The sequence below is a fragment of the Pithys albifrons genome, chromosome 7, assembly GCF_047495875.1.
Source record: "Pithys albifrons albifrons isolate INPA30051 chromosome 7, PitAlb_v1, whole genome shotgun sequence".
In the NCBI taxonomy this organism is placed as follows: Eukaryota; Metazoa; Chordata; class Aves; order Passeriformes; family Thamnophilidae; genus Pithys; species Pithys albifrons.
In genome coordinates this window covers 42,290,353-42,310,231 of record NC_092464.1, presented here as the reverse complement: position 1 = coordinate 42,310,231, position 19,879 = coordinate 42,290,353, and the positions used below count along the sequence as shown (strand labels likewise).

The following is a 19,879-nucleotide window of genomic DNA, read 5'->3' as shown; positions in this document are numbered from 1 at the left end:
GTGAAATGGGCATACTGTGGAAATAACTGCACAGATGATGCAATTACAGATTACAACTTCACCCTCTCACACATAAGGGGTGAATTAGTTTCACAGGGAATCAAGCACAGTGTATCTTAATTTCACAGACATACTATTTTAGTGAAGTTTTCTAAGAGCAAACACGATCCTGTCCCCACTTTTCTGAATCTTAACATATGGGTTTATCCTAAACAAACTTGAAACCAAGATGCCCCAGAGGAACATGCAATACGCTGCCATCAGCATGTTTCCACCAACTTTGGCAGCAGGAGGAGGTGAAGTCTCAGCAGCTAAGAAGAGATTCAGTGCCCAGCTGCTGTGATCGTGACAGCTTCAGGATGGAGAAGGCTCACCTCCGGTTCCTCAGCCTATGCCACTTTCAGGCTACCCACAGTACAGTCTCACCCCTCTCAATCTCTAGTGGCAAGTGAGTGAGAAAACACTGAGACTTTGGCTGCATGAAAAAGAGCAGATCACATGCAAAGATTGCCCTCCATCTACTGCAGCTTCAGATTAAACACACAAAAACATGTACACAAAAAATAATCTGGACTCACATGGAGATGTTGCAAATTAAGGCTCTAAAATGCACAGTTTAGGTATTAATTCTACCTTTTTGTGACCACATGCCATTTTTAAAAAGAAATTTGCAAAGCTACTTACCCCTTTATTGGCAGCAATGCAGCATTCTGCTATTCTCAGCCACAGACGAGGGTTTGAGTGATAAACCTGCACTGCCTCAATCAGGCATTCAAAGGCAGCCAAGGGCCTCCCAATGTGCAAGAGCTGAATTCCACAGTTATAGAGCAACTCATACCGTTTGTTAGTCAGTAGTGTACACATGGGTCTCCCTGAAAATTTTTTACCTGCAGAAAAGGATTACATCATATTGGATGTGCAGCTCAGGAGAGCAGAAAACATAAGTCTAAGAGGAAGAGGGAAGCTGTGGAAAACAGCCCAAAATTACCAAACCCCCACTTTCATCACAAAAATTCACTAGGCTCCCCTGTGAATAAATTCCTTTCACATCATAAATGGTATCAATGATGAATTAATTGTATTGTTTATTAATAAAGATTGAGGTACAATAAATGCTAACCACAAATTGTCACTCCAGCTAAATATTATACAGTACTACTGAATCCCAAATATGTGAGAATACCCATCTTTGTTACTCATTGAAACTCCAGAAGAAAACCACTTTGTTGTTAACAAGGCTGAAACATTTTCTGTCTTCACACTGATACCTAAGGCTGCACTTGGGTCCAGGGCAGGCATAGGAAAAACAGTAAAATGCGTGCTAGTAAGCAGATTTACAAGAAAACAAGAAATGAAAATGATGAAGACTGAGTGCTGAGACCCTCTACAGTGAGACAGGAGCTGCCTCACATTCACAGGCCCCAGCCCTGCTATCTGTTGAAGGGATAACACAGCAGCACACAAACAATCCAGATTTCTGGAATGTGCTTATAGTAACTTCCTTCCCCAAGTGCTGCAAGAGCCAGTGCAGAGAGGTGCTATGTTGGATCTTGTGCTCACCAACAGGGAGGGGGCTGGTGGGGAACGTGAAGCTCAAGGGCAGCTTTGGCTGCAGTGACCATGAAATATTTCATTATCATTGTTATGCATTTCTGGTAACAGCAACTATATTCTGAAATCAAGTTACCGTCAAGATTCTCACCCTCCTTATCCTGCCCTCCACAGAGAGATGGGACAGGAATTTTGCTGATAACTACTGAAACCTTCTACCCTCCATTTTCTTGATTCACCCACCCCTCTTCCACCATTTACTTTACTCTCTTCCTTACCTGGATCTGAGCTGCCCGTTCCCAGCTGTGCACATGCATTATCATTTTCTTGCAAGGCTTTTTTAAAGTAAAAAATTCCTAAATTGTGCTTTCCCATTGCAAAGTGGATGCAGCCAAGATTGTTCCAGAACATACACCGTAAGCATTCACCTGAGAGAACAAGCAAAGACCATTTCCAGAAACTGAAAATCGTTGCTAAGCACATGAAATGCTCCAACCACTCTCTCATCGGTCAGCACGTTATGGCAGTCTATGAAACATGTTCATGGATTGTGGAGTTATGTCCCTGCCTCACATCCATTTAAAAAAAATATGTTTCTGCCCACCATCCCAGTTCTCCTGGAGAGTTGACCACAGATTCCCTGATCTTGTGCACCATATTCTAGCAGGGCCAGATATAAAGCCAATTTGACAGATGGCAAGTTGAAGTGAATTCACCTGAAGGTTTCCATAGAACTTGGCATGCAAGCACTTCAAGTCCTCTAACAGATGACTCTTATAAAAGTGAAAAGGTCAAATCACATTATCTGCCTAAGTTTTATAAAATAAACAAATATGCCAACCCAACCACACAAGCAGGAAATATACTCCTCTTTCTAAATATATCATGTTCAGGCAACACTGTCAAAACTTCCTTCTAAAGGACAAAAATATAAACTTTCAACTTATTTGCTGGTAACTGAATCTTTAAAGATAATAAAGAAAAAAGGAAAAAAATCCCCTAAGAGTCCAAATAACCAAGAAACAGCCCAGTATACATTCAACAGACATTATTTTAGTCACAACCTTGGAAGATTATTAAGTGAACATTCTACTGTGCAAATAGGAACTACGGCAATTTTTAAAAATGTTTTCTATGAAACTTAACTGCAAATTAGAAGTTTAAAGAATTTATCGAGAGTGTCAACTCAGACTTCTATCATCTAAGTAATTTATGCAACAATATCTACTAGCTAAAAAAGAGTCTTACAGGACAGGATTTAGGAGTACTATCACAAAACCAGTATTTAACAAAACAGCAAAGAAATCCAGTCATTTTACAGCACAAGTATTTCTTCAAATCCTAGCTATCTACTGACACAAGACACAGCATTCTCTCTGTATTTTTAAACTGACATTTTAAACTGTCAATTAAAACTCAAATATATTTAAATACTGCATACAGTGAGTGTGTATACACAGAAGATACATTTATGGTATACAATAACTTATGTCTAAAAAACCAACACCTTAACATGCTGTTGTTTCTGTGCATGTCCACACATATATACTTTCTAGAGGTAAAAAGTTTAAAATCACATACAATAGAAGTCAAACCTTAACATTTCATGAAACATCTGTAATTCCCCCACAATCATCATCACAACTGCTACAGTCTCCTCTCCAAGTACAACCTGAGATTTCAATTCTAGATCTAGTAAGTTGCCTTTTGTTGATTTAGAGATTCAATTATTAGCCTTGCAAATACTACATTTACAACTTCACAAATCCATTTTCATAGACAATCACAGCATTGTCTACAAGAATATTCAGTGAGAAACACCACAGTGTTTCATGAAGAAACACAAGAAAGAAAAGCATATCCAGCATATAAACCCATGACATTCAGACCTATCCAAGTAATCATTAATATGCTTAAAATTAACAAGGACAAGTAGTCCTATTATATTACAAATTCGAGTACTCTCAGGATGAAAGTTTTCTATTTTACCTGTTTTCATGAAGCCTGGGTGTTCAGCAATGTTTGCACTGTTTAAAAGTTTGACAGCTTTACGATAATTGCCTCTCAAATATTCAAAATTGCTCTTAAGAAAGAGAGAAGGAGCTGACTGTGAAGGAGAAAACAATAGTTAGTTCTCTTCCAGTTCATGATTTCTACTGCTGCTGTTAAATCCCTCCACAAACAGCTTGCCTCCATTGCCATTTTTAAATTAAATGGGCTTAGGCCCTATTACTTTCAAGCAGCAGCTTTTCTTTGTTGAGCACATGATTAACAGTCCCCTCTGACCTGCCAAATCACGTGTACTCTTTATGGCTGCTCTCAAACCCACTGTTATTCCAGAGAACTCTGTCATGGCAATGGCCAAGTGCAGAGGACCCCCACACTTCCCTCCCTGCAGTTACTCCCAGACTATCATCTTCCCGGTCTGCCAACAGAGACCTCATGATCCAGAAGGATTTCTGTTCAACGAGCAGCTGTTGAAACTGGCAACAAAAGGGAAATGCTTTTCTCCCATTCCCTGCTTCTCATTTAATGCAGGATTGATTTGGGCTGTTGGATGTAATTCTGCATTTAGCATCCCTATATAAAACAAGAAACTGCTCTCCAGGAAGGCACAAGCCTCACAAATATGTAGTAAAAAAAACCACCTGAAAACAAACAAACAAACAAACATAAAACCCCCAACCAAACAAAAAAACCCCCACAAACACCAAAATCAAAACAAACCCCAACAACAAAAACCACACACACAAACAAAACATTAGCAAATTCAGTTTTAAGATAGATAACATCTAGTTTTGAAAAACAGTAGTCTTAAGAATACTTACATTCCCAGCTGTATTCATAACAGACTTAATCTCCCTTTTGCAGGCTTTTAGTGACTTCATCTGGATGTAGGCCCTCACCTTATACTGTGGAAAAATTAGATTTCTTAAATAATATGCAATAACTTGTGCAGGTTTCCAAGATGAACTCTATCTAGGGATTTACTATGCATCTTTTATACATATCTTTAAAATGCATAGTAAAAATCTGTTCAAAAAGTCTTCATAAAAAAGAAATTCTATTCAGACTTTTAACAATATAATTATAGGTTTTATATTTACAATAAGCAGATGAACATTTTGTTCAATGGTCAACAGCTGCTCTATATTCAGACTATACCACCCAAAATGACAAACTAACTAAAATAATGTAGCCTCTTAATCCTCAGACATTCACCTACTAAACTGAAAGCATTAGTAAGTGAATGCTGACAGAGAAACATTCTGTTTCTTCACACGTTTTCAACACAACAGTACAATGAAATAAAGCATCAGCTGATTTAGACTTTTGGAGGTCTAACAGGTATAAAGTCAGTGCAGCTAAATGCAGTTGAAAGAAATTTTTATGCACTGCAGAGACTGAAATGGAGAAGGTGGTTGTGTTAGGTCAGGTTTTTCCTGTATAGGGATGTTACAAAAAGGAAGAGTTAGGTAAATTCATTCCTTTGTTTTACAGCAAGGACAAGACAGGGTACCACAACTCATGCTAAACTAGAAAAGAAGGAGATGGAACTTCATTTTCAAAAAACCTTGAAGAAATGTTTCTGTATAAATAATACACAGTCACTAACCTGATGTATCTTAGATTTAGCAACTTCTACTAAAGCTCCACTTTCAGCTTTTTGATTTGAGGAATCTTTATTTGTATTATTACCTGACTGGCAAACAAAAAAAATGGAAGTGTTACTGTTAATCACCATTTAAATTCAGTTGACAGATTCGACTCACACAAATAATTATTTAGTAGTATTTCACAGTATTTAACATCAAAATATACCAGCAAAAATTGTAACTTCAGCTTAACAATCAAACCCCACAACTACACTAGCCTGTGAAAAGCAGAATCGTTATAACAGCATAAGTGCTACATTACATTACTCTGCAGTTGAGAAGAATATTTTACCCAGAAGGATTATATGCACATTCTACAGTATCTCTTTAATATTTCCTTCAGTAGAATTACTATAAACTTAAAGACAAAACGTTTTATCTTGTGTGACATTCCACCAACAGGAAAACACTGAAGTGTCCCTTTTTCACTTCCAAGCCACTACTGATTCCACTGAGTTTTCCAACAGACGCGCAATGGATTTCATTTCAAAGTACATCTTGTACTTTCAGATACTATGGGAAAAAGATACTTTATTTCCCATCCTATGCTACTCAAGTGCACTTCTTCTCAGACACTGATTTCTGTCTCAGATTCAGGCCTCATATGGTCATAACCCAGGACAAACAAGGAAAATTACATGTATTTGACCCTGCAGACAACCATCCTTCCAATGCAAGCCTCTGACCGAAAGACATCTTAGCTCCCCCTCTGTGTAAGAGAAACGGTGAAGGAGAAGGAATAAACAACTGCTGTACACAATAAACTCAGTTATTAACATGTCTAAGTTGGTGTCTAAAACTACAGATGAGTTTTATAATTCAAAAGTATTTTAAAATACCAACTTTGGATTGAGGTAAAGCATAATTCTGGTAAAGACAGTGTAGTTGTAGTAAAGACTTAGTAACATTCATATGATTTTAAGCTCATTTACCTCATTTTTTCCATTCTTGCTGTTATTGTTGCCCTGTGAGATCATTTTTTCCAGGACAGCAAGCAGATGCAAGGCTTTCTCAGCTTGGTAAGTTAACAGGTATAAGTCCACCAGCAAGAAGCACACAGCCTGGGCAAACTTCTCCTCTGTGTAAAGCAAAAAAGTAAAAAATATTTTACAGCTCTAATACTAATCCTTCCAAATATGACCAGGAAAAAAAATTACTGTAAAGTGCATCTATGCAACATTTTGAGAAACCCCAATATATTACATAAGAAAAATGCAGCCACCTAGCTAAGTGTCCATACACTGAAACACATACATAGGTCCATGTACTGAAAAGAAAGCTCATTCACTCAAATGGCATCAGCACAGCAGCAGAGACTAAAGAAGCTTAACAAGTGTTTCATGTTCACAGCTTTCAAGAATTGATCCAAGCAAGATCAACACCAGATGCAGCATCTAAATAGAGAGACACAACCAAATGCAGAATCCCACAGATCTTAAGAAGATTCTGGACAAACACATCTGACTTCACAGAGTAAGTCCCAGTTACCCATATTGAGAACTGTGAGGAATTGAAAGAGAAGCACAATAGCATTTACCTAATTTATTGACACACACACATCCTTCAGCCTTCTCACTTCTAAAATTCAACAACGATTATGAAGCTATTTCATACAAGTCAGGCAAAAGTAAAAATACTAGATTTAAAACATTCCATTACTTTGTACATATCATTTACATAAATACCTTCTCACGTTGTAAAAAATCATTTCAGTTTCCTCATATTGTCTGCTAAATGTCTCTGAAGTGCCTTCCCCCCAGATTTTGTTGTTGTCCTTGATATAAGTAAAACATTCTTCATCCCAAACCCTATCTACTTTTTTAAAATCATATTAGGCAAATAACAAAGCACTTGTCTGACAGCAAGAATGACCAAATGATCTTTCTGTAGTTATTGCATGAACAAAACTCTTGTCTACATACCAAAAGGCTCTATAAACTGGTACAGCTTCTCCCCCACTGATATAGCCTCAGTGTACTGGCGCAGGTGATACAGAATAACAGCCTGATTGTAGTACAGCATACTGTTCTCAACGTCATCCAAACCATCCATTTCTTCAACAACAGAGTGAACCTGAAAAAACCCCCACTCATTTCTTTAAACTTTCAGTACCTATGATTTTAAAGCATCAGATATTTTAAAAAAATAATCCAAAGCTAAGAATTTCTCTAAAGATAGATAAGAGTTATAATCTAATAAACTTTACTGTTGTTGCAGATAAACCCAGCAAAAAATACACAATTAAATAGAAAGCTGTCAACTGAGTAGTAAAGTAATATTTTCACTTTTTTATTATTTCACAAACTATTCCAGGTAAAGGAACTTTCTACTGAAAGAACATAGCAGGTCTTAATGATTATACTCTCAGATCAGTTTCAACAATAACTAAAAACATAACTAAAAAAATTGTTATAAAATATTAAACTGACACAAATGTTTAAAAGTAATGTTATTTTCTTATTCTTTTATTAAATTTAAAGGACAAGGGACAGAAATTTTACTCCTATTTCACTGGAAGATGTGACCACCATTAGCTGTACTCAAAATTATGTCAATTATGTATTATGTCAGTGTTTGCATTACCTGGTTTTTCAGCTGGTTAAGGGTTTGTCTCAAATTGTCTGTTGTAGTCTGGTTACTCTTACAGAATTCTGCAACAGCAGTATTCAAGGTGATTTTGTAGTCATCTTTGTTGATGTCTTGAAGGGTATTTAGGTGTTGTAAGCAAGCATCATAGTTCCCAGCCTGGAAATTGCACACATACCAGAAAGACGCATTAGAAGATACAAAGTCGTTCCTTTTCAACAGCAAGTGAAGTGAACACTCACTGCATTATTTACGCAGATTAACATGTATGAGAACTAAAACTAAACATTGAAGCCATACCCAAACTTCAAAAATAATCTGGTGGAGGAAGAACAAATTATGTAGTTATGACAAACAGACATTTCCATGACAAGTGTTATTCCGATTTCTCTTAGTCATATATTAAGTTTCAATACTCTGTCTCCTCAGGTTTCATAATCTTTCCCCATTACATGAACACTGAGAGGCTGCAGTTGCTTACACAAGTCCCAGCCCAACATTTTACATTCATCCTTCACTTCACCTGGATATATACTGAGCTACAATTTAATCTGTGGAAGTCAGCTTAAGACAGGTTGGAAAAAGAGGGTGTCACTTTCCAAGTATAGGTTTAAAAAACAGTTTTACAAGTTTTAGCTGCTGGATGAAGTATTCAGTCACTCAAGCAGGCCTAAACAGAAACTAGGAGCAAAGCATGATGCTCCACTGATGTGTGATTTAATCGAAAAATCCCTTTCTTTGACGTCAGGAATAAACAAGGACTTCAGAAAGGCTCACCTCTGCCTGCTCTTAGTTTTGGTCTTTTCTGTGTTGGTACAGGAGGAATTCAGTGGCATCAAGGAATGAAAGAGAATTCCTGACTCTTTCAACTACGTTAAGCCTAAATGACACTTAACTCTCAACTGTGCCATTCCTACACAGGAAGAATCACTCTCCTCTCTTTCATATCAGAGTTACCTCCAATGAGATCAGACAGATAAGCAGATTCATTTCCATCTCTGTCAGTGGCTCACAAACAAAGCTAAGCTCTCCAGCACTACAACCACCCTCCACTTCATCCTCCTTTTCAAGAGCTGTTCCATGGAGCTTGTCCAGAGCTCCTGACTAACTTCCTCTGTTAAGGAAAGAATACAACAGAGATGGACTCTGAGGGCCTTCTGCTCTCTCCAAGAAAGTTGCCATTCTGCAGCTACTCCCAACGGAACCATTCCGGCTCCTTCAGTCTCCCATGAAAGCCCAGTTACACAACTCACAGAGAGGCAGATGTAGCAGGACACTGACAGCATTTTCACCACTCTACGCACCAGCAGCACAGACTGTCAACTGATCATGTGCACAAACAAGGGGATTGCAACTCAACTGCTGGTCTGTTCTTAAATTGGGGCAGTTCATCTTCCAGTGATTCTCTTCCTGTGCTCATGCTCAGAGCTCCTCTTCAACAGAAGTAGCTTTCAGATCACAGCAACAAGGCTTCTAACTATGGCTGGACCACAAACCTTGAACCTTTACACACTCAGCTTATTTTGTAATGTTTCTCATTAGCTAACAGTCCTTTATGCCCCTCTACTAGAAAGGAACTATAATGTAATATCCAATTTTATAGAAATTCTATCAAGACTGAAATTTGAAGTGTAATATGATAAAGCAGCATGCAAGGCAGTCCACAATCCTATTTACAGCCACTCAATAGCAAGAAAATTGGCAAACACGGCACCAGATTAATTCTGCTCACATGCATTGCCACCTCAACTCCATGAATTTAGGGAGTTCTTAAAACAAGAAAAACATCATGAGACAAATCAGATACACTGGACCAGTAAAAAAGTAAAGATGGAGTCATCATCATCAAAAGTATTTTAGTCATGTAGGTCTGTGGACAAGGTGGAAAACAAACAACTCTCCTGTGCCTTCAGTTCTCAGGATCAAACACCAAAGATAAAAACGTTATTGAAAAAGAATAATTGAACCAGACAGCATTCAAGGAGGCATCAATGAACAACACCAGTTGTAGTCAGTTTAGGGACCAACTACATGCACAACATGCAACAACGTCATGTAACAACATTCCAGACAAATTTAAAATACTGAGTGAAACAGTCAAGCATGAATCTCAAAAAAGAGCATTTAAATTCCTCCCCTTCAGTTGTTTCACACAAAACTGAATTAAGACAAGGCATTTTGGAGACAGAGATACAACAATTGAAAGGGAAAGCAATTATACTTCCTGTCTCACTAAATAAAATTAGGAGACAATACAAAAAAATAACTAAACAAACCAGAAGACCTGGTATCTGAGTTTTAACGTACACACACACACAAGTCTTCCAAGAAACACAAAACAGGTAGTAAATACCACCTGTAGGTGTTTTGCATTGCAGAATATGTTTTAATGTAAGTGACAGAGCAGTATATGAAAGTGAAATAGGGCACGATGCTAAAACACAAAAAGGTTTGTTGTGTTGCTTTTTTTTAAATACACATGGTTCCTTTAAACCCTTTAACACAACATTTTTAGCTTGAAATGATTAATTCTTCAGAGAGATCATGTATTTCCAATGCTGGCACAGAATAGCAGCCTGCTTCTTCTAATTAAATCATCATATAGCTTTTAAGGTTACTAAGTTTTTAGAATCAAGATTAAACGTATTCTTGTTCAAGTATCCTGTTCAGTCTTCTCACATCACATCAGACAGAAAATGCATGTGCTGATTTTACAACACAATTAGTGCTACTTTCCATATCATAGTCTGTTGATGCATTTGCAACTGTATTAAAGAAAAGGAAAACCAATTATATAGGCCCATTTAGCAGTCACGTGGTAAATGAGAAGTCTCAGAGTTTGGCTTTGTCTCACCTGAAATGCTTGTAATGCACTGCTCGACAATTCCTTTTCCTGATCTGTAATCCCAGAAGTACCTGCTCCTTCATGTTTCTCAGCACCTTGATCTGTAAAGGGGACAGAAAATTACAAAAAAGTTTGCAAGTGTGATGACAGCTATTTTGTTTCTTCCAGTTCTCAAGATCCTCCTGCCAGTACAATTAACTTTGCAGATAACTGCCTCAATCTCACTACTACACAATCTGTATCCCAAATTATTCTACACTACTGAATTCCTCTCCATAAAATGTAAATTACTGTGCTCAATCAATAACAAAATGCTGCAAGTTAGCTGACAATCCATATAGTTTAGATTTTTCTTTAAAGCTGCAAACATACGCTAGGATTGTCTTATTTTACTTAAAAACCAGCAGTGAAGTCCATGCATCATGAAACAGGTACCACAGTGGCTGAGAGATCAAAAATCCAAGCATCCTTTGTGCTGCTTCCTAAACAGCAAGCAAGAGATGCTCTGGAAATCAGCAAAAAGCAGAGTAAGCACTGGACCTTCCACACAGCTCCCTGCTTTGGAAAAGTATCTCCCTAAAAAAGAGGCTGCAATGGAACCATCATTGTTAATAATCAGTGACAGACCTGACACATTATTTAAAAAAACCTCTCTATACTTTTGTACTCTTCAATATACTCCTTCAAATGCTGTTTAGTGATTATACTGCAAGGCACAAGCAAATGCTGCCTATTCACTTTTTCAGCCTCTCTCCAAATTGTACGGATCTTTCTTTGAATTATCTCTCTTTTGGTGTGAGCAGGAGCAGTTTATTCTGCATTTTCCTCACGGTTTTTCCCCCAGAATCTTCTCCAGTTCTACTATATCCTTTTCCAGACTAAGACAACAAGAAGAATGTGTAGCTGTTATGATGGTGGCCTCTTTATGCATTTACATAGCAATGCAATAAAGGTTATAACTGCCTTCCATTTCTTTTACATAGAATTCCTAATGGTTTGCTTCAGTCACTATTGAGCATATTTTTCAGAAAGAAGTCAACTCAATCCTGTTGTGATCATGTAATTAAGAATTCGGTGAAGTTGCATTAGAAAGCACAGACATTCCATGCCAAAGAAGCTGGAAAAACCCCACCCCACTAAGCCCTTCCTCCTGCTGAACACAAATTACTGGAGGTAAAAACACCAACCCCACAACCACCACACCAGGCAGATTATTTCTAAGAGTGTTAGCTAATGTGCTAGAACACACAAAATTCATTTGTTTTTGAAACTTTGTAACTTGAAGACTTTAGAAACCAGCAATGATTTTTTCTTCTGCAGAAAATTGTATCTTGAATTTCATAGTGGAAGATTTGCTCCAACCTGTCTTTTGCTGTCCTAATAGGCTGGGTAGGCTTTGTGAAGTCAGTCCCTTTTTCCTCTTCCCTAGAATTCAGAGATGTAATGTAAACTTCTAATTTTGTTTTCACTTTGAACAAATGAAAACACCTAGCTATGAGCTCCTCTGCAAAATCCATCCCCTACCATCACCAATATATCTGGATCACTCACTAGTGACTAGGAAAATTTACAAATATGGGGCAAACTGCAACAGTAGGGACAGCCACACCTCAGAGGATTCATCAAGTACCATCCACAGTGAGCAGGAAACAGACAATAATCTATTAAGTTTGTGTCTGTGGCTGGGAAGACAGTGAGATCCCTTCCATTGCCCTTTGCAATAACATGTCTGAGCAAGAATTATAAATATTTGGTTGTGACTTTCACGATGTCAACAAAGTCGAGATCTTTAAATCCCAACAATCTTACACCTGCAAGCATAACCCACTGTCATTTAGCCAAAATTCAGGATTCAGCAATTTCAGTACTCTGAGGGATGGACCCTCAGGGGCCTACACCTGCTATAAAATCTGACTGCGTAAGGCACTGATCAACACCACTTGCACTGCCTTCTCCTTGAAAGGAAAAGGCAGAAATTTAAAACATAAAAAAGCTCAGAAAATGTTTTATGTGCCAAAGGCTTTCCACAGCAAAAAAGGAAAGGAACAAGAAGCACCTCTCCTTCAAGCTAAATATAGCATAGATCTGATTCCTGCTCCAAACCTTGTGGTTATACAGATGAACAGAAAGCTATCGCCCTCCAAGGATCTCTAGAACAGGAGCAAATATGCAAACGCATCTTCCCTCAAACTTTCACACTAACAGTGGTGTTATCTGCTTTGCTTGCTCAGCATGACTTTCAGGCTGTGCTAGTGAAAGTAAACACAGTGCAGAGCCTTGGGACTCCTAAACTTTTGAAGCTGGTAACTCTGTCTGACCAACACACAAGTTTACCTAGCAGAGAGCCATCAACTACCGAGTGCATTACTGATTAATGCCATTGTATGCAGGATCACAAAACCAGCATCTCAAATGAAGTCTAAGCTCTGAAGTAAAATGTCTTCAGTTAAGTGACAGATAAAGCAAGAGACACTTGTCGAAGGTCTGCAATAAAAGCATCCCTTATACCTGTTTGATGTATTTACTGGGGAAAAATTAGGACAGGTCTTCATATTTCACTGTCTCTGAGTGAGCTGGTATGTTAAAAAACCCCACCTACTTTAAGGAAAAAAAGAGCTGTCCCTTCTCCTATAAAGTAAGTTTTATGGCTGTCAGCCACGCCTGCTACGACTCAGTACACAAAGCAGGTTTGTGAAACCTGAACTGAGAAAATAAAACTAAAGTCCAGCTGACATAGTTGACAGCATAGCTTTGTCCTTTGAAAAAAACACTTTAGCTGTTCTCTACCCTTTCTGTCCAAACACACTGAAACCCGTGGAAGACTTAACGGTCATTCCAGTCCAGTGTTATACTGACACTTGTTTAGCTTCAGCTGATCTTTATTAGCAAGAGATCCCTCCAACACAAATCACCTGAAAGCTGGCACAAGACAGTGGACAGAATCCAGCAATTCTGCCTAAATGAGGGGTGGGGGAAAGAACTGCTGTTGGCTGCAAATAGCCATTCCAGTGCTTGCAAATAAAACTGTTTACTTCCATTTTCCTTGAGGCATCTGAAAGTGCAACAAGTGGGAAAACATACAGCATGCCACTTGCTGGCTCTGATCCAGAGCCCTCTGGCATCCTTGCAGCAGCACGTGGTGTGGGTAACAGGTGGCACACCAGTCACCTCCAACACGCTCCTACCCATACCGTAGCTACAGGTATCAGCTGGAACATCCAGAACAGCACAGATGTTCACCAGGACAGGACTTGATCTATCTCTGTAAATTGTATTAACATTTGTCTAACTTTCCATTTGTCTAACCTTCATGAATACAGAGCAACTCCAAAACTAAACTTGTCAGGCTCATGATGAGGGGCAGAAGGGGCAACCTGGAAAAGGATGTCAAAATCAACTGCTCAGATTTTGATCTGGAGGAAGCTGCTGCACTGAGCTGGAAGTTAAAGAATCCAGCCAGGGAATTATCTTCCCAGCTACTGTTCCTGGGGCTGAGAAGCAGAAACACTATGTCACGGAGGCTGGTTTGCTTTGCACCAGCAGGCAGCTGCTCCTGCTGGAGAAGTCACATCATGGTGGGCAGCAGAACTTCGGGAAAGCTGGCTCTGAGAGCAGAACAAGGAGAAGCATGAGGCTGCCACCTGGAAAGGGAGATTGCTCTCCTCATGGCCTTGCTGCCACAATAGCATCAAAGTAACAAGAAGGCACATCTCCCACATACACATACCTGAAGACACCTGAGAGTGACTGCAATCATTATCCTTCTCATACCTGCTCTCCGTTTCTCCAAGGACTGCTGTTCCTGAGCTCTCTTGTTCCTACGCCCTGTAAATTACATCTTCCATGAACTGTGCTGTTGAACAAGAGAGCATCTCTGGAATTATTTTTTATTTCCAAACTCTACAGACAGGAGGAGAATCTCTTTCTTGAAAGGTGAGGAATCTATCACATGACTCTTGCTCTAAAAGCATTTTGAAGGGCATGAAGACCAGCCAGTAGCCAGCCTTTATAACAACAGTTTGTGGCACCACGACTTACATTTTACCTTCTGTATGATGCCCATCACTACCAGTGTAGGTATAACAGGCTGCTTTAGTGCCATGCAATAAGAAGTGAACACTTCTCAGTGGAAAGCTAATTGTAGCTCGCTGCTATGAAGAAGCACAGCATGTAGAATATCTTGCTATAGCTCACACTTCTGAGTCATTTGGGCATGTACTTTTAATAAAGCACAACTGAAAAGTTCCTTCAACACTTCAAAGAACAACCACCAAAAATACTGAAAAACTAATGCCAATTTTTTTCCCTTGTAGTTTAGGAATTACTTACAATTCTTATAAAAACACTTGATAATTTAGTAAACATCACTCAATACAGTATACTAATTTTCCCCATAATTATTTTCCAGATACTGAGGCATTTTGTATTTAGCATCCAAAATAGAAAATGCTTAAGGTAATTTTAAATAACACTCCCATCGCACAAAACCTACTGAAAACTCCCCAAAGAACACAAGTGACCAGTGATAGGACCCAAGGGAATGGCATGAAGCTGTATTGGGGAGGCTTAGTTTGGGTATCAGGAAAAGGTTTTTCCCCCAGAGGGCGGGTGGGCACGGGAACAGGCTCCCCAGGGAAGTGTCACAGCACCAAGCCTGGCAGAGGTCAGGAAGTGTCTGGGCAACGTGCATGGTGTGATTCTTGGGACTGTCCCATGCAGGGCCAGGATGGTCCTTGTGGGTCATTTCCAACTCAGGATATTCTACGATTCTATTAAGTACAATTGTGCAATTCTGTCGTTAAGATTTTCCTGCCCATCGCCCTCTTCTTCCCCCGAAGTGCCATCTGAGGGAAGGAGCTTTCCTGCAAGGAAGACTTGGGGGGATGATGGGGAATCTTATGGCAGATGGACGAGCAGGAGCTTATCAGTGCTGGGGTGTTACACGGCAACTGCATTTGGGATTTATTGCCTGTTTACCAGATGGCGACTTATTTTTTAGTCTCGGTGATTTCTCTCTGGAGTGCCTTTTCACGGCCGCGTTCAGAGCAGACCCACTCGCGCCCTGAAACCAAAGCAGCATCCCCGGGGGAATCGGCCTGAGCTCCAGCAGCATCACCGCGAGTTATAATCTCCCTCGCACCTTCTGCATGCCCCAGTTTAACAAATTAACCCACAAGCTCCACTTCTGCAGGGGTTATGAAGCCCTGTGAGCCTCCCCCCTCCCCGCCGGTCCGTCCACAGGGCGCTCCCGGCGAGCCCTTCCAGGCCAGGAGGAAAAACAGCCCAGCGCGGCCTTCCGAGGGCAAGGGCCCGTCCGCAGCGGGCCCTGCCGGTGTCCCTGCCGGTGCCACACGGGCCCGGACCCGCGGCCGCCGGGCACGGGGCACTACTTGCCCGGCGGAGGAGCACAGCACACAGCAGGCCCTGCGGCCGTGTCTCACCACGCTCAGCGCGGTCGCGTATCCTTCCGCCCGGGCTGACCGGGCCCGGCGGTGCCGCGCCCCCCGCACTCACCCGCCTTGTCCGCCGCCATCGCCGCTTCCGCTCCGAGCGCCACCGCGCAGCCCGAGCACGCCGGTAGTTGCTGAGAGTTCCCCCGCGCTACGGCCACAAGCGCTGACCGACTGCAACCACCTCCACCGCCGACACCCGGCCGCGTCCCCCGGAACTACTTTGCCGCCGCCGGGCCCGCCCCGCCGCCCGCCCCGATCCGCCGCCACTTCCGGGTTCCCGGCGCGCCCGCCACGTCCGGCCGTTACCGGGACACCGCGGATGTGACGTCACGCCGGGGGGGTGGAGTGGCGAGGGCGGGGCCGCCATGTCGGCGGGCGGAGCTCCGGCGGAGCCCCCGGCGCAGTGCCCCCGCTCGGCCCCTCCGCTCAGCCCAGACGGGCCAAAGCCTCTCCGGTGTGTGTGAGCGTGGAAAGGCACCGTGCCGAGCGATGCATCCCGACTCTGCTCCGTGGTGCCAACAGGACAAGAGGCCACGGGCAGAAACTGATGCACAGCAGTTCCACCTGAACATGAGGAAGAACTTCTGTCCTGTGCGGGTGCGCTGGAACGGGTTGCCCGGAGAGGTTGTGGAGTGTCCCTCACTGTACACAACCCTGCGCTCTGGGATCCCCTGCCTGAGCAGGGAGGCTGGACCAGGTCTCTTCCAACCTGACCCAGTCTCTGGTCCCCACCGGAGCAGCCAGTTTGGAGTGTCCCTGGAATTCCGTGCTGGGCTGCGGGACAAAGCAGCTCCTTATCAGACTGAAGACCCCAAACAGCATTTGTTGTGGTTGTCATTAGCTTTGTCATTAAAGTAGGAGGCCTGGTATAAATGGCAGTGGCAGAACAAAGCCTCAAGTTGCACTAGAGAGGTTCAGCTTGCACATTAGGAAGATTTTTTTCACTGAAAGGGTGGTTAAGCACTGGTAACAGGCTGCTGCTCCAGGTGGTGGAGTCACCATCCCTGGAGGTGTTCAGGAAAGCCTGGACGTGGCACTTGGTGCTGTGGTGTAGTTGACAAGGTGTGTTCAGTTACAGGTTGGACTGGATGATCTCAGAGGTCTTTTATGACCCAACTGATTCTATGATGACATCTATCTATGGTATTTAAGCATTCACCTGTGCTGAGATGTGTGTTTGTAGGCTCAGCAGCCACATTTTCATTAGACTTTTGGGCAGGGACTCTGTGGATGAGTGCAGAGGAGCCAGACAGGGCTCTCTTTTTTTAACCCCCATAGTTATATATACAATGGGAGGTGGGCTGAGGGTAGAAAGCACCCCAGGGGTGTCCCCTCTCGGGCACCAAAAGGCTCCTTGTGCCTCTATCCTTTGGAGCTCTTGAGACACAGGGACAATTACCCTCAATTGCCACCACCATCACCCTGCACCTCTGTGTGCTTGCTCTGTGTCACAGCATTGACACTGCTTCCACAATTTTGTCATCTCTTAACATGGGGACACTTTCTTGTATTATTTCTCCAAGACTTTCTCCCTCTCTTCTCCATTTCTTCCTGTTAAATATCAGCTTGGTTTTCTACTTGTGACAGCAAGTGTAGAGATATACCTAGTTCTGATTAACAAGTTTTACATTGTATGATTTTGGCCTTGTTTTCCCCAGACAATGTCTGTCAAGGCAGACTGGCCTATCACACACACTGCGCCTCTGGGATGGCTCTTGCCCATGAGAGAAAGGTTTGCCTCAGAGAGGTAAGGTTTGTTGGTAAGGGTAGGTGATGCTTCCTTTAACAGAGGGATAGAGTTGGAAAGAAAGAAACACACTTTATGACACACCAGCTCTGAACACCTTTAAACCATCACAACTTTAATGAGCCAGGCCCTGTAAAACAAAAGATTCTGAAAAGGTTATTCCAGCAATTTGAAGAGCAAGATAATTCTTTCTATTTGAAACTGAATTTCTGAATATTCGAGATTGTTTAATAATGTCTATTATCACCACTTCTCCCACTCCTCTTCACTGAACTCTGATCTCCAGACTGTTAGACACGTATGTATGAAAGAATCATGCAATCCTTACGCTTGAGTGTCTTATTCCAAGTCTCTGATTTGTTTTATCTTCTTTTGTAAGAAACAGCTGTTGGACAAGACCATTAGGCCCTGTCTCTATTAGAGAATATCTGCAAGTAAAGTTGTAATAGCAAGTCCTCCTAATGTGTATATATTTACTAGTGTAATTATTTATTTATGTTGCCATTTTATTTATAGGTAGATATGTATGTAGAAACTGTGCTGCTTTGGTAGGAGGCAGAACCTAAAAAGGCAAAAGCATTGTGCTAGGAGTGTAGCTGCACACTCTCTCTGACTCTTATCAAAACAAGAAAGTCACCAAAAATTCACCCTGAATGACAGAGCCAGAATTCCCAGTGTGGGCCTGATGTGGATGTGCCTGTCCCTCTCCCCTGGGCTTGGTACAGTGTTTACTGCCAGTGGTACCTGAGCAGCAGCCTGGTTGTTCCGGAGCAGGATGGGCACCACGGCAAATTTACCATTCCCTACTGTAGTTTTTCTCCTACAATACTGTCAAAGCTCATTTAGCTTCAAGTGTGGCAGTCCTGGTATCCAGCTGCTCCTCTTTTTCTACATCATGACATCTAGAGGACAGTTGTAAAAGCTTGCTTTATCCATCTTGCCAGGATTTTCCTGCAGGACTTGTTTGCCTGAGGGGTACTTACAGGAAGCTTTGTTACATCTTCCAGCATCATTTTGCCATGTTTGTAGCTTGCAGTTCCAAAATAACTTATTTTTTTCCCATTTCTAAGGGACAGACAAAGCAATTTTGGCAGCTGGCCTTTTTTTTCTTGTTTTTCAGTATAAATGATTATATAAAGGAACTTAATGCATATAAAATCAGATATTTCCCCTCTTCTTATTAATAATCAAATCTTAATTGCTTATGAGTGTGGAGGGTACTGAAGGAAGAGAAGAGACACCTGCCCTTTGCTGCAGTTCAAACATACAGTCATGCAATCCAAAATGTTGACATTTTTCCTTCAAGAATGTTGTGGTAGCATCACCCCCTACCTCTAAGGACAGGGGAGAGGGTTCCTTGCCTACATGGACGTCTAATTTGCATTCTGCCTGGGGTCTCTTAGGGAGGCAGGCACACCATCTGCTGTGGAAGGTACAGAATAGAATCAAATACCATTTGAGAGAATAAAAAATTGTGGGGCGAAAAAAACCCAGACACTTCTGAAATATTACCTCTCCTGGAGTTTTGTTTTTTCAGGAAAGAAATTACCACAATTTAGGCTTTTAACCCAAAACTCATTTTGAAGAAAACAAACACAGTACAGTGATTTTTCTAGGTTTCCTTTCCCATTTCTAGGCTAAATTACAAGAAGCCCAAAGGAGCCAACTGTAATTTGTAATATGCAAGGGGAGAGGGGAAAGTTTCAGGGGGAATAAAACAAAACTGTTTCCAGACAGAGAGTAGTCCCAGCATCTCATTCCTGCCTTGTGCAGTACTTTCCTTCAGCAGCCTACATTTAGCAGAAGTAGGCCAGGATTTCCTCTCTGCTTTTGGCCTCCCAGTGCAAACTTTTCAAGGCTCTATTTTAAGTTCCTGGAGACTCAAAGGCAGCAATACAGCAATCTCCTGCCTGGTCTTGCAGCAGTAGATGAGATGTAAATAACCTCTCTACTGATCATATGAGCAAGACTTGGCTAATAGAGGAGAAAATCAGGATTTGCCACACCCCCAGTCACTGCCAGACTATGGAAGAGAGAGAAG

The 19,879-nt window shown here is 41.4% G+C and overlaps 1 protein-coding gene across 1 annotated transcript in view; it reads right to left on the bottom strand.

The window, feature by feature from the left end:
- The window catches only part of CNOT10 (CCR4-NOT transcription complex subunit 10), a 32,063-nt gene extending 15,714 nt beyond the window's left edge, over positions 1-16,349 (bottom strand). Inside the window, exons 1-10 of the mRNA XM_071561156.1 lie at positions 16,153-16,349; positions 10,648-10,739; positions 7,791-7,952; positions 7,130-7,280; positions 6,140-6,285; positions 5,168-5,254; positions 4,380-4,463; positions 3,541-3,658; positions 1,830-1,979; positions 685-887 (exon numbers count right to left, since the gene is read on the bottom strand). Coding sequence (XP_071417257.1) covers positions 685-887; positions 1,830-1,979; positions 3,541-3,658; positions 4,380-4,463; positions 5,168-5,254; positions 6,140-6,285; positions 7,130-7,280; positions 7,791-7,952; positions 10,648-10,739; positions 16,153-16,171 — 1,212 coding nt within the window. The 5' untranslated portion in view covers positions 16,172-16,349. The remainder of the gene's footprint in view (positions 1-684; positions 888-1,829; positions 1,980-3,540; positions 3,659-4,379; positions 4,464-5,167; positions 5,255-6,139; positions 6,286-7,129; positions 7,281-7,790; positions 7,953-10,647; positions 10,740-16,152) is intronic.
- Between the last annotated feature and the right edge of the window lie 3,530 nt (positions 16,350-19,879).